Source organism: Mus caroli, unplaced genomic scaffold, assembly GCF_978045245.1.
Source record: "Mus caroli unplaced genomic scaffold, Mus_caroli_1 scaffold_6, whole genome shotgun sequence".
Classification (NCBI taxonomy): Eukaryota; Metazoa; Chordata; class Mammalia; order Rodentia; family Muridae; genus Mus; species Mus caroli.
In genome coordinates, this window is record NW_028227261.1 from 8,210,880 (window position 1) to 8,225,000 (window position 14,121).

Below are 14,121 nucleotides of genomic sequence, written 5' to 3' on the forward strand. Positions count from 1 at the left end.
GATAAATGCTTTGTGAGTTAATTTTCACTAGGACCAGAATCCTCAGAGAAACCCGGAAAGAGGTTGGACACCGGGTGATGGCTCAGGCATTTAATCCCAGCCTCAGGAGGCAGACGCTAGTGGATCTCTTGTGTGTTCAAGGCCAGCCTGGTCTACAGAGTGAGCTCCTGGATAAATAGACTTAGTCTCAAGAAAACAAAACCAAAAACCAAAGCCAGAGGAGGTACAACTCTGCCCCTCCCCATGGGTGGGGCAGATCCAATCGCCTGTCTGGTAGGGACTAGATTCTAAGTAGAGCTTCCTTCACTGGAGGAGGAAGCAGGCCCGAGGTGGGAGCAAGCTGCTGAACCGCTTGTCGCCTGGAGGGGGAGACGGAAGCCGGGGAAGCCCGGCCGGTGGAGCAGCAGCTTGGTGAGGGGGGGGGGGGGGATCCTAGAGCTCCGAGCTCACCATCTTCGCACCGACGCGGAAGGCCCGCTGGTCGGTGCGTGACGCCAGTGGGAAGACGGGGCGGGGCGAGGTGACAGAGGACCGGGTCGCCGAGGTCCAGGCCCAAGGCCCTGGAGAGCTGAGGCCCCCCTTCCCCCGTGCCCAGGTCGCGGCCGCTGGGCAGCGGGGACCGCGGGTGGCCGGCGGGAGGGTGGGGCCGGGCGCAGGTCACGCGGTCGTGGGGAGACTTGGGAGGGGTGCGGCAGGTGCTCTCGAGTCCGGCGCCGGGACGCGGGGACGCCGGGCCTGCTGTAGGCACGCGAGGGTCCCGGACAGTGGCGACACCGCCTCTCCTTGGGACGCCGGGCTTCAGGCGCTAGGGTAGGACGTCCGCTCGTGACCCAGACGCAGCCTGGTGTGGATTTTACCCCCTAAGGCACACCAGGGGCACTGTAGTCTCCCTGGCAAGGTGGCTTGGTTTTGGGGTGAGAGTGATACTGGAGTGGAAAGCCATCAGGGCCACGGCAGGGGGGGACCCTCACTCGGGACACAGTGACTCACCCGTGTAGGCAGCTTTTAGGAGTTGCCGACATCTTTTAATGCGCATAGTTTAAGTAAAGATTGTTGTTGGTTGTCCTTTCCTTAGGATGGAGCCCAGGGCCTCCCAAGTATTAGATAAGCATGCTACCACCGGGCAGCACCTCTCCCCCTCCTCCCCCCCCCCCCCCCAGCCTTGAGGGGGAGACATTCCTGTTCCTCCTGCCTGGAAGTTCACAGTCCTACTAAATGAGTCATTGCCAGTCTTATTTACTTTTACTTTGTATTTTGAGACGAGCTAAATTGATTAGGTTGGGACAAAAAGTTCAAACTTTCCACCGAGTATCTGGGACTGTGAGGGTGTGCCTCCACTCAGGTTTGTTGTTTGGGCTTTTCTTTTTTCTTTCTTTTTTTTTTTTAATCTTTTTTGTTTGTTTTTTTGGTTTTTCGAGACAGGGTTTCTCTGTGTAGCCCTGGCCGTCCTGGAACTCACTTTGTAGACCAGGCTGGCCTCGAACTCAGAAATCCGCCTGCCTCTGCCTCCCGAGTGCTGGGATTAAAGGCGTGCACCACCACGCCCGGCTTTTTTTTTTTTTTTTTTTTTGGTGTTTGTTTTTTGAGAAAGGGTTTCTGTGCAGCCCTGGCTCTCCTGGAACTCACTCTGTAGACCAGGCTGGCCTCAAACTCAGAAATCCTCCTGCCTCTGCCTCCCAAGTGCTGGGATTAAAGGCATGTGCACCACCACTGCCGGCTTATCATTTTGTATTTTGACACAGGACGTTTAAAAAACTGTAAGCATTTGAAAGACCCTGCCCGTCCCTAGCTAAGCATTTAAGGGATCCTTGGGATCCCTTTCCTTCGTGTAGTAAATATTCCGGAGAGCCAGAGTGTATTCATCCTCTTGTGTTCTCAGACAGAAGCCCCCACAAGCTTCCAGGAAAGGCTCTGAAAATTCAGAGAACTCTGAATTTTTTTGTTTCCCTGAAAGTGGGTGGGAAAGTTTCACCGGGGCTTAGGCAGGTGTGCTCATTTGAGTGACAACATAGGGTCCCACCTCACACCTGGGTTAAGTCCCCAGGGTAAGAGAGCTTCACCTCTGGCTAGGTGAAGTGAGTCTTGAAAGGACGTTTTACTGCAGTGTCAAAAGCAGGACTGGCCTCCGAGAACTTAAAGCGACAGCGCAGTGGCCCTGACTCTTTCCAGGTCACAGGGCCAACTGGCTCCAAAACAAAGCAGTTTGGGAGTGAGGGGTGGATATTGAGACCGTGTTTCCTGTGTAGCCCAGGCTGTTTTAGGAAACTTGATCCTCTCCCCCCCCCACCCCCGCCTCCCTATGCTGGCTTATACACACCTGGCATCTAAACAAATTATTTTTCAGTGGGGAAAAAGACGTCTTTAAAATTTTGTGGTTCTGTTTTGTTTTTCTTTTTTGAGAGGCAGCAGTCTTGCTCTGCTGCCCAGACTGGCCTAGAACTGCTGGGCTCAAGCAAGTTTCCACCCTTAGCTCTCTGAGTAACTCTGACTCCAGGCAGTTACGGTGGCGCCTACCTCTACCCTAAGGGCTTTAACTAGAAGTCCTGGAACACAATTTACAAGCAGAGTGCTTGCTCAGGATTCATGAGGCCTTAAGTCCCATCGCTAGCACTGCCAAAAAAATTTTTTTAAAAATATTTATTTATTTATTATATGTAAGTACACCGTAGCTGTCCTCAGACACACCAGAAGAGGGCGTCAGATCTCATTTCGGGTGGTTGTGAGCCACCATGTGGTTGCTGGAACTCTGGACCTTCGGAAGAGCAGTCGGGTGCTCTTACCCACTGAGCCATCTCACCAGCCCCCGCCAAAAAATTTTTAAGAGCTTAATTTTGTTCTTGTGGTTTTTGAAAACCAACCTAGGCTGACCTGACCTAGTAGTAGCCCAAGAGATCGTCCTGCTTTAGACTCCTTAGTGCTTGGAGCACAAGCTGCCAAGTCCCACACATTGTTCACATTACATCTTTTCCAAACGCACCTAGAACAGGCCCGGAGGACTTCCAAGGGCCACACTCCACCCCCACCCTGTAAGCGCTTCCTAGCAGGGTTTCCGGTCAGGGGTGGACCTGCGATCCAGAACCTGATGGGAAGGGAGGAGTCTGCTGTTTCAGGTCCTCAGCTCACTGTCTTCCCCCTACCACTCCCAGGTCTGGGAACATAATTCTCTGTTGCCACCATGGTCCACATCAACGAGCTGCCAGAGAACATTCTCCTGGAGCTGTTCATCCATATCCCGGCCCCACAGCTGCTGCGCAACTGCCGCCTGGTCTGCCGCCTCTGGCGAGACCTCATCGATGTGGTGTCCCTATGGAAGCGCAAGAGCCTTCGAGAGGGCTTCTTCACCAAAGACCGGTGTGAGCCTGTGGAAGACTGGAAGGTCTTCTATATCTTGTGCAGTCTGCAGAGGAACCTCCTTCGGAACCCGTGTGCTGAAGGTGGGCCGGCCGGGGGCGAGTCCTGGGAGCCTTCTTTACTTCCTTGAACCGCGGGGCCTTGGTGCTTGCCTGTCCACGCTAACTACAAATGTCCCCGTGTCCCTAACAGTCCTACACGTTGGTTTCTTATTCTTTGGGTCTCGGACCTGCTTAGAGTCTTCATCTGTTACATTGTTTTATAGGAATGTTTGGGGGATGGGGACATGCGCATGCCGCGGGACGCTTGCCGCGGGACGCTCGGAGAAGAGAGAGTAGCTTGTGGAGTTGGTTCTCTACTTCCACCATGTGGGTCCCAGGGATCCAACCCAGGTTGTTAGGCCTGACAGCAAGCACCTTACCTGCATAGCCATCTTCACCCACTGGGTTGACACCTGATGACAGCTTCTCCTTAGTCACCAGCTCTGCATGGCTCTGTGACACTTCTCAGAACCTTTGTCCTTTGTGACAATGTAAAGGTCTAATGGACCCTGTGTATCACTGGGCAGGGCACCTGTCCCCTGTGGCTCCTTCCAGGCTTCCTGCTGTCTGTCCAGGGACTCTCTGGGCCTTTACAGATGTGGCAGCTCAGCCTCCTATCAGAGGGAGAATTTCGAGCATAGCAGTCTTGGCTTGAGTCTGTTTTTTCCCAGCCTCTCTTGTCTTTGTTGGGCTTTTTTTCTCTCCATTCACCACAGTGGCCATGAGAGAGTCCTGTCTGAGGCGGGCATAGCAACTTACACCTTTAATCCCAGCACTTGGGAAGCAGAGATCTCTGAGTTCAAGTCCAACCTGGTCTACAGAGTGGGTTCTGGGACAGTCATAATGACCCGGACTAGAAACCAAAACAAGGGCCTTGTCTTCACTTCAGATATCTGCCATCTTTTCCCTCTCCTGATTGTGAGGTTCTGGAATACAGACAAGCAGTAAGAGGCCTGTCTCTGCAACAGAATACTCAGGGCCCTGAGGTTTGTGACTTGGCTTAGGGCTCAGAACGGTCATCCACTGAGGGCCACCCTGCCAAGGCTCACGCCAGTCAGGGGACCTACAGGCAACGCCTCAGATACTTGATCTCCTTACCTGCCCTAGATTCCACTCAGAAGCTGCCCAACCAGGCCACCAGCTTATCTCGGGACATTTTTACAGAGCTACCTTGCAGCTTTGACTTTGGCCAGCCTAGCCTTGCTCAAATCTCCCATGGCTTTTAGCTCATGCCAGCCCAGCTCCTGGAATTCTTGTCTTCCTTTGGTTCTCTACTGGGAAGCTTCCCAGAACACATGAAAACCGTGTGGGCTCTTGGAGGGAGGGATAGAGAGTGGACTGGCAGAGTTCTAGTGATGGTTCCGGGCCACCATCAAGTAACACTTGTGTTTTCCTGGCTCTGCTATACTTGATCTGAAGGGGAGAACCCCTGGATCTAACCCTGTTCCTGTAGGCCCCTCATACCACAGGACTCCTGCAGCCACCAGCCCAGGGGACACCAATGTGTCCTCTTGGCATTTGCCCAGGAAAAGGGCATCTGATCTTGTGGGAACAGTGGGCTCCTTTGGCCCATAGAATCTGGGTCACAGTTAACCAAGGCCTCTCCTCCCCTAAGCCTGGAAAAGCCGGTGGCCAGGTAAGTGGCCACGTTGGGAAGAACTCCCATCAGCCATAAGGTCTACTCCATCACAGGCCTTATGATCATACTCTCTATGGATTGAAACATGGTCTTTGTAGGGGCCCCTGGCAATATGAAGTCATGCTCTTGGACTGGTTGGGTGCTAAACTTTGCTCCCTAATATACTACAGAAGCAAACTGATTAATCCTTTCTTTTTTTTTTTAATTTTTTAAAGATTTATTTATTATATGTAAGTACACTGTAGCTGTCCTCAGATACTCCAGAAGAGGGCATTAGATTTTGTTACAGATGGTTGTAAGCCACCATGTGGTTGCTGGGATTTGAACTCGGGACCTTCGGAAGAGCAGTCGGCGCTCTTAACCACTGAGCCATCTCACCAGCCCTGATTAATCCTTTCGTATCCCAATCTGAAAATCTGAGCCCAAATAAGCCCTAGCCAAAACCATCTCACCACTCCTGAAGTCTTCCAGCACCAGAAAAGGCCTCAAAATTTCAAGTGTATACTTCAGGGATGCAGTTGCTGGCAGAGTGCAAGGGGATCTCACCCGTGCTTCCTCTTTTCCCCAGAGAACCTGAGATCATGGCGGATAGACTCCAACGGAGGGGATCACTGGAAGGTGGAGAAGCTCCCTGGGAGCTGTGGCACAAGCTTTCCTGACAACAAGGTCAAGAAGTATTTTGTCACCTCCTTTGGGTAAGTGATGATTGCGGGCAGGGGCAGCCTGTGCTGAGGGCAGAGAGTCTGGGAGACTCTACCAACTGGTAGGATAAGGGGGAGGGGGCCTCTGGAAGCTCAAGGAGTGTCCAGGAGCAGTCAACTTGGGTTTCAGGTGACAGGAGGTCACGTCAGGAGCAAGAATCTGCAACACTTCATAATATCCCATGGGACCAAATACTCCCTAGGGAAGAGCAAATCTAACTCCCCATTTCCCTCAGACAGACCCAAGGAGCTCCAGGCTGGGTATGTCCTGGAAGTCACCTGGGTCCTTTGAGCCACCTACCTGGCAAGGAAGGACTCTGGTTAGCAATGCTGGCAATATAAGCCTGTCCCCTGCCCCCAGGATGTGCCTCAAATCCCAGATGGTGGACCTCAAAGCCGAGGGCTACTGGGAGGAGCTGATGGACACCTTTCGGCCCGACATTGTGGTTAAGGACTGGTAAGTGCTCTGTGTCCTCACTGTGGGGGGAGGGTTAACTCTCCCCCACAGTGAGGCAAGGGATACCCTAAGAGCCACAGGTCAACCCCACCCCGCTCTGCCTCGTTCCCCTATCAGCCTTCCCCCCCCCCCACAGTCGACTCAGATGGACAGTGAGGCCTCCCAATGAGCTAGCTGCCCTGGGCGGGAACTCATGCCTTCTTATGTAGCACCTCCCACCCCTTCCCTCTAATTACCCCATACCGCTTGAATTTATCTCTGTAGTGCTAAGGATGGAGCCCAGGACCAGGACTGGGCTAAGCACACAGTTACAAGCACAGTCCTCATCCAATGTACCATATGGTGACAGGCTTGGACAGTGTCTCTGTAGGAAGCCACTGTGGTTTTTCAAGCTCACAGCCTTCTCTACCCCCCCCCCCAGGGTTGCCCCCAGAGCAGACTGTGGCTGCACCTATCAACTCCGGGTACAGCTGGCTTCTGCGGACTACATTGTCTTGGCCTCTTTTGAGCCTCCACCTGTGACATTCCAACAGTGGAATGATGCCAAATGGCAAGAGGTGAGACCCTGCCTGCTTGTCCTGCCACTCACTCTTCCCAGGGCGGGGTCCTAGGGAGAAGGGGCAAGTGCTCTGCAGTTCCAGGCGGTCCTCCCCATGGCAAGTCTTAATGGTCTCCTCTTCTCTCCTCTCCAGATTTCCCACACCTTCTCTGATTACCCTCCAGGTGTCCGTCACATCCTTTTTCAACATGGGGGCCAGGACACTCAGTTCTGGAAAGGCTGGTACGGCCCCCGTGTCACCAACAGCAGCATCATTATCAGCCACAGGACAGCCAAGAACCCTCCCCCTGCCAGAACTCTACCGGAAGAAACTGTAGTAAACGGAAGGAGACGGCGAGCTTCAGGCTCCAACACTCATGAGGGTATCTTCTGGCAAGGGCTATGGCAAAGGCTAAGGCGTTAGTGGGCAGTCAGGCTCCCAGTCCCATGAGCCTTGGGACTTGCCCTATACAACCTTGGGCAAGCCCATCAACTCAGTAGTGATAGTTGGCACCCACAGCTCTGACATTTTGTTGTAATAAATGTTTTCAGTAATCCAGCTTGGTTTGAGGGCTTACAGGTGGGTTGCTGGCACTCTGAGAAAGAGCCCCTTCTCAGGGCAGCTTTGATACACTTGTTCATCTCGTTTGGTTAATGACAATGTAGTCAGCCCTTGGGGCCACTTTATTAACAATAACGCACGGCACAGTATTTCAGATGGACAATGTTAGCCAGCTGAGCCCAGGAGGCTGCTGAGAAATGGTGTGTGTCCTCGCATCCTTCCCTAGCTCCTGGGAAGGCTGCCTCACGAAGGCAAGCAGGGCTGGGCAGCCTGACCAAAGGGGCAGCCACATGTCAAGGCAATAAGAGCACTTAGAGTCTGGGGCCCTGGGCTGGGGCCCCAGAGTGGGACAGCTGGGTAGCCGGTGACAGGCATGCCCTCAGCTGTTCTTATGCGCTCGCTCTTCAACGTAGAGCTGCATCTGGTAGAGTAGAGAAGTGGCTTTGGTCAGACCATGAGGTGCCTGCTGGGAAGACTCAGAGGAAGGGGAGAAAGCTGGAGGACCACCCCACCCCCCAACCCCAAGGCAGCAGATTCGAGCCTGGAAGTAGCTCTAGGCCCTGCCTCCTAACGTTCTCCATCCCCTGACCGCTTACCTTTAAAATGTCTGACGTCATGGTTTTTAGGGGTATCAAGCGGGGGTCGTGCATGTGGACATCCTGTTCATCTGCCAGGATCCATGGGAAGTCCTAGGTGAGGGTTAGAAGGGGCTACACCTCAGTCTCCCCTCACTCTGCTAACCCTCCCCTCCAGGCCCATACTCTGAGAGTTAGTGTGGAGAGCTAGAACACTTTTTAGGTTCAGGGTGGTTCTAAAATGATTCTGAAACCAAAGGGTAAATAAGGTCTCTGGAGGACTCCATTCAGAGGAGCCAGGGAGAATTAGCCACTCAACACCTTGCTCCACTGTGGTTCTTCTCACCCTTGGGTACACACGGATGTGGTCAGATGGGTAATGCACAGGGGAGCCCACTTAATACCAGGCAGTGCAGTAAACAACAGTGCCAGCCACAGGCAGCACCCTCCCCTGCTCTCCCCCCACCCCCCGACACACACACACACCTTGATGACCTGTATCTTCTCCATGTTTCGAGTAGCAGCTTCTCTTGTGTGCACGAGGACTGTAAACGTGCAGCCTGCAAGGTCAAAGCTAAGCAGCCTCAGCTCCCATTGCTTAGGTCCTAGGCTGGTTCCCTCCCTCCCTCACTGGCTGGGCATCACCCCCCACAGAATGGCAAGTGTGACCAAATGCAGAGAGAGATACAGTCAGCGAGCGGGTGCCTGTCAGTCCTGGAGGGGACACTCTCAGGTGCTGAAGGATGGAGAGGAAGAGGGTTGTTCAGGGCAGTCAACTAGGAAGAAGACAGCATGCTATGGTAACCGGGGCAACAGCAGGGGAGTCGGGCATCTCACCTGGAGGGTTGTGATCCAGGACAGCATCACACACACTAATCTTAAGGATGAAGGCTCGAAGCAGCTGCTCCACATGAGACAGGAGGGAGTCTGAACTGGGAATGGGGAAGGAGGTTGCCCATCTACCGTGCTCCCCCACCAACTCCGGCACCCAGTGCTCTCTGGGACAAACCCCTTTGCTGCTGGAGAGAGCCAGCTCAGTCCCACCCACCTGACAGAATGGAGGCAGGGTACCGCTCAAGTCTGCACACCTCCAGGACCCCGAGACAGGAAGAGAAAAAAAAAGGGTTTGACTGAGGCCACCTAACCAGGAGAGGAGCTGATTTGTGAATCTAGTGTCCTTACCTTGGCACAGAGAACACATAGTTGAGTGGCTACAAGAGATGCCATGGTAACCAGTCAACTTGGTCAGCATCCTGGGCTCTACAACCACTGAGTGGTGCCAATCAGGTCGATTCTCTGGACCTTGGTCTCTCCATCTACACAGTAGGGCTAGGGACTAACATTCACCACTTCCTAGGATGCTCCAGGGGTGACCGTCACTTCTGTCTGACTCACAGAGTTCTGTGGCCAGAGTGTCTCTCAGATGTTAACAGTATATATTGCCATCTCAGGGTCTTTACTAAGGTCATGTGGCGCCGGTAGAGGCATCCCTGTGAGAGATGCAGCAACCAGCTGAGGGAGGGTGACAGCTTACTTGATGGACAGCAAGGGAGGCTGAGTGATCTCAAAGACAAACTTCTCCACTGGGCGGTGCTCCTTATCCAAAATCACCACCACCACCTTCTCCACATCGTTCTGTAAGCACAGGAACCCCCGCTCCAGAGCTATGCATAAGGCCCAGGGAGAGGTAGGACAGGGCACTGGCTGAGGCTACCTAGGAGCCCAGCAATTGAGAAGTGCAAGCTGGCTCCCAATTCTCAAATAGTACAGGCCAGGAAGAGATGTCTGGCTCCCATGTAGGTTCCCCAATAAGTCTCATACCAGGACAAGATAATAGGGAAACAAACAAACAAACCCAAGGGGCCCAGCCCAGGAGGGATGTGGACATAAGAAGAACCAGATCTTTCAGGGCAGGTCCCACATAGATCTGGCTCAGCTGATACATCCCTGATGGGACCTACATACCCTGGGACCTATTGCTAGCTGGGGGTGGTCTTCAGACTGAGGCTTCTGGCTGTTGAAAGACATGAGCACTTCAGCCCACAAGCAAGGAGGAACAGATTGGGTGCGGAGTGTCTGTTAGGACTGGGGGCCCCCTCTCACCTTCTCCAGGAGAGGTTTGACGCAGTGGAGTGTGTCCTGGATGTACTGGTTCAGCTCCGGGTGACAGGACATCTGCACACAACCCCACAGGGCTGTTAAATTTCAAGGCACAAATAGGAGAAACAGCGATAACCCACACACATACATCTCTGGACAAAGAACAGCCATTCCTAGGTCTTCCTGTCCGAGGGACCCAACCTATCATTAACTTAACGTTGGAGAGATACTCAAAGACAGGCACTCTGTCAGGCCACGTATGGTGGCACACCCCTTTAATCTCAGCGCTCAGAAGGCAGAGGCAGGCGGATCTCTAAGTTGAAAGAGGCCAGCCTGGTCTACAGAGCTGGTAATGTACAGAGAAACCCTATCTAGGGGAAGAAAAAAAAGAAAGAAAGAAAGAAAGAAAGAAAGAAAGAAAGAAAGAAAGAAAGAAAGAAAGAAAGAAAGAAACTGTGTAGCCACAGGCAAATGACTTAACATCTCACACACAAGGTGCTTAGTAGCTCTTTGTTTTCAGTGCCTCTGACCCCCTTACAACGGGAAAGGGACTTGAGAGGAAGACAGCACATCTACTGTTTGACCAAAGTTAAAACCGGGAGCCAGGCATGGTATCCCACATCTTTATCCCCAGCATTTGGGAGGCAGGCAGATCTCGGAGTTTGAGGTTAGCCTGGTTTACATAGAGTTCAAAACAGTCAGAGCCACACTGAGAAATCCTGTCTTGGAAAATAAAACCAAACACAAGAAGCGTGGGCATATTCTCCAGTAATCCTAGCACTTGGGATGTTGATGAAGGAGGATCAGGAGTTCAAGGCTAGCCCCAGCTTCCTAACAACTGTGAGCCCAGGCTAGGCTACATGAGGTCTAGATTTCTCAAAATACAAAATAAGGCCAGGCAGTGGTGGCTCACACCTTTAATCCCAGCACTTGGGAGGCAGAGACAGGTGGATTTCTTAGTTGGAGACCAGCCTGGTCTACAGAGTGAGTTCCAGGACAGCCAAGGCTATACAGAGAAACCCTGTCTCGAAAAAACCAATAATAATAATAATAATAATAATAATAATAAATAAAAACAGAGGCTGGAGAGATAGCTCAGAAACTAAAAGCACTGGCCACTGGACCTTCAGTCAGATCCCCACATCTTCCAAATGCCAAGGGTTCCCATGTGTTCTTCCTGCCTCAGTGAACACCCCCCAACAAACAGACATAGACACAGACACAGACACACACACACACAATTAATATAAATCTTAAAAAGCAAAATGCAGCCGGGCGTGGTGGCGCACGCCTTTAATCCCAGCACTCGGGAGGCAGAGGCAGGCGGATTTCTGAGTTCGAGGCCAGCCTGGTCTACAAAGTGAGTGCCAGGACAGCCAGGGCTACACAGAGAAACCCTGTCTCGAAAAACAAAAAAAAAAGTAAAATGCTGGGGGACTTTTGGGATAGCATTGAAAATGTAAACGAGGAAAATACCTAATAAAAAAAAAAAAGTAAAATGCTAGGTATGGTGGCTCACACCTTTGTTTCCAGCACTCGAGAGACAGAGACAGGAGAATTTCTGTGAGTTTCAGGCTAGCCTGGCCTACATAGTGGAGAATCCACACCAGCCAAGACTAAACAAGGAGACCTATCTCAAATAATTAATCATAATATTCTTTTTCTTTTTTTTCTTTCTTTTCTTTTTTCTTTCGAGACAGGGTTTTTCTGTATAGCCCTGGCTATCCTGGAACTCACTTTGTAGACCAGGCTGGCCTCGAACTCAGAAATCCGCCTACCTCTGCCTCTTTTTGGTTTTTTTCTAGACAGGGTTTTTCTGTATAGCCCTGGCTATTCTGGAACTCACTTTGTAGACCAGGCTGGCCTCGAACTCTGAAATCCACCTGCCTCTGCCTCCCAAGTGCTGGGATTAGCCACCACTGCCTGGCTAATAAATATTTTTTTAGAGTTTAGGGAGAATGAAAAGAGAAAGAAGGTGCCGGACAGTGGGAATCCTCTCTATCCAACCCTCAGAAACTCCTTTAAAATGCACGCCTGGAACAGCTCTCATCCAGAGAGCTAACCATCTAACCCAGAGAATTCCATCTGAGTTCAGGGAGGGAAGGGCTGGGCGGTGAGAGACAGGAGGCTGTCCGCTATCAGCCTCTGTTGAGGAGTGAGGAAGCTTGCAAGTAGAATAAAGGTTTTTAAACCCAGTAAGGCACCGGGGCTCACCTGAACCGGCACGTTGTACTTCTTGCGCTTCTGGAAGATGCCCACCGGGTAGACCTCGCGCACATAGAGAATCAGGTGCACGGCCACCTCCAGGAACTCGGAGAGCACGTCAGCCACCACTGTGGTGGGGACACAGCTGATGAGCAGGACTCTAACCAGGACCGCACTCCCTCCACCCCCCGCAGGCCCAGATCCCTACCTTGGCCAAAGTTGAGGTCTTGGCGCGTGAGGGTGGTCATCCTTGGCCGCCTGGGGGAGGGCGTGGAGGGTGTCTGTAGGGACTCACGGCACCAGACCCCGCACGCGGGAAACGCAGCCCGGTCGGGGGAAGCCCCGCCCCCTGAGCGGCCGGATCCCTCTCGGCGGAAATCCCGCCCTCTCTACGCTCCTCCCCGATTCGCCGGCTCTGGTTTCGACCTCAGGTTCCAATCTACGACCGGGCTACAGGAACCACCGTCTGAGACCCCTAGCGTTACTCCAGAATCCCCTGGCCTCAGTAACCAACGCGGTGCCCCCGCGGTCCCAGCACCAACCATAAGCCACGCCTACCCCGGAGCTGTCCAATCCGGACCTCGCCCTGTTGGGAGAGGCGGGGCAGGCTCGGGGGTGGAGTTTAGGGGCGGAGCCCCGCCTGAGCGACAGGAATCTCCAAGGAGCGAGCTAAGCCGCCTTTGGACTTCAGGTGGGAGCGATCAAGAGATTTCGGTGGCCTCTGCGTATGATCGCTGTGTTTTCTCCTCCCGGGCATTTTTCTTTAGTAGTTGCAAGAGAGAACCAGCTGCAAGCACAGCTGGGTATCAAGGGAGGGCAGCGACATCTGCTGCTAGTCCAGAGTCAACGTCCCCGGACTCTTAGCTGGCCCAACCGAAAGCGAATCCGCAGGCTTGGGGGCGGGGACAGGGACGGGTAAGAAGCACCCGAGACGCTCCACCCCGACCCGGAACTCAAGTAACATCGGGGCTTGACCTCCCTAGAGAACTAAGTGTCCCATGGTTTCTTCTCAATAGCTGACCTTTGGAAGCTGCAGCCGGTAGGCGCTGGGCTGAGTGTCTGGGAGTTGACTCAATAAATCTTCAGAATACGTGTGGGTTCCTGGCCGTCTTTTTTTTCTGCGGACGAGCCTAATGAGGACTTGTCTGTGTCGTGAGCAAGCGGAGGGGGCGGGCAGCAGTGCTGCTCCAGGATCCTTCCTGTAGAGGTACGGACTCAATTCCAGAGGAGTCGAAAGGGCCTCGGATCATTTTAATAGTATGAGAATTATATCCATTATACGGAACCCTTTTGTATTACAAACCCTGAATTCTATTTATTTAATGTGCGTAGGTGTTTTGTCTGCATCTATGTCTGGGCAGTACGTGACTGCTTGGTGCAGGTGAAGGCCAAAAGAGGGCGTCAGATCTCCTGAAACTATAGCTACAGATGATTGTGAACCACTATATAGGTGCTACAAATTGAAACCACCACTCAACACCCAGTACCCTACCTCTCACGTCCTCTGGAAGAGCAGCCAGTGGTCTTAACCACTAAACCATCTCTCCACCTCCCCAAACTCTGATTTATATTAATTCCTTTATTAGCCCTAGGAGCTAAGTATTGCCTTTACAGCCCAACTTTATAGATGTACAATAGGCTCAGGAACGTTCCTTCTTTCACCAAAGCCTTCACGGGTGCAATATGTTCTGACCCTAGGTGAGAATTCAGCTGAACTCACACCCTTCTGTTTAACTGAAAGAAAATCTGAGGTTAGAGAAATGGTCTGGAGTTAGGGGTGACATGGCAGGCCTAGAAGCCAAGAGAATTTAAAGAAGTGGTTCAATGTGTGTGCTTCAACCCCTTTGGGGTCAAATGACTCTTTCCCAGGGGTGGCATATCAGATATTCTGCATATCAGATATTTACAATTCCTGACTTGTCGTGAAATTGCAGTTATGAAGTAGCAGTGAA

General features: G+C 52.4%; 2 protein-coding genes across 7 annotated transcripts in view; one reads left to right on the top strand and one right to left on the bottom strand.

The window, feature by feature from the left end:
- The first annotated feature begins 207 nt into the window (after positions 1–207).
- Fbxo6 (F-box protein 6) lies at positions 208–7,286 on the top strand. 4 transcript variants are annotated; one of them, XM_021159861.3, is made up of 6 exons: positions 208–411; positions 3,147–3,434; positions 5,600–5,726; positions 6,094–6,189; positions 6,611–6,746; positions 6,882–7,286. In XM_021159861.3, the coding sequence occupies exons 2-6, from the start codon at positions 3,176–3,178 to the stop codon at positions 7,149–7,151; spliced, it is 888 nt and encodes a 295-aa protein (XP_021015520.1). In that variant the 5' UTR covers positions 208–411; positions 3,147–3,175; the 3' UTR covers positions 7,152–7,286. The 4 variants fall into 4 exon arrangements, with proteins under 4 accessions (XP_021015520.1, XP_021015521.1, XP_021015522.1 ...); XM_021159862.2 differs by lacking the exon at positions 208–411 and adding an exon at positions 416–484; XM_021159863.3 differs by lacking the exon at positions 208–411 and adding an exon at positions 480–595.
- An 87-nt stretch (positions 7,287–7,373) lies between these two features.
- The window catches only part of Mad2l2 (mitotic arrest deficient 2 like 2), a 16,212-nt gene continuing 9,464 nt past the window's right edge, over positions 7,374–14,121 (bottom strand). Inside the window, exons 2-10 of one of the 3 annotated variants that reach the window (XM_021159859.3) lie at positions 12,728–13,368; positions 12,378–12,427; positions 12,179–12,297; positions 9,968–10,039; positions 9,399–9,499; positions 8,702–8,796; positions 8,351–8,424; positions 7,886–7,978; positions 7,374–7,710 (exon numbers count right to left, since the gene is read on the bottom strand). In XM_021159859.3, coding sequence (XP_021015518.1) covers positions 7,669–7,710; positions 7,886–7,978; positions 8,351–8,424; positions 8,702–8,796; positions 9,399–9,499; positions 9,968–10,039; positions 12,179–12,297; positions 12,378–12,417 — 636 coding nt within the window. In that variant the 5' untranslated portion in view covers positions 12,418–12,427; positions 12,728–13,368 and the 3' untranslated portion in view covers positions 7,374–7,668. Of the gene's footprint in view, positions 7,711–7,885; positions 7,979–8,350; positions 8,425–8,701; positions 8,797–9,398; positions 9,500–9,967; positions 10,040–12,178; positions 12,298–12,377; positions 13,369–14,121 lie in introns of all 3 variants that reach the window. The other 2 variants (XM_085838597.1, XM_085838598.1) reach the window with 2 other exon arrangements.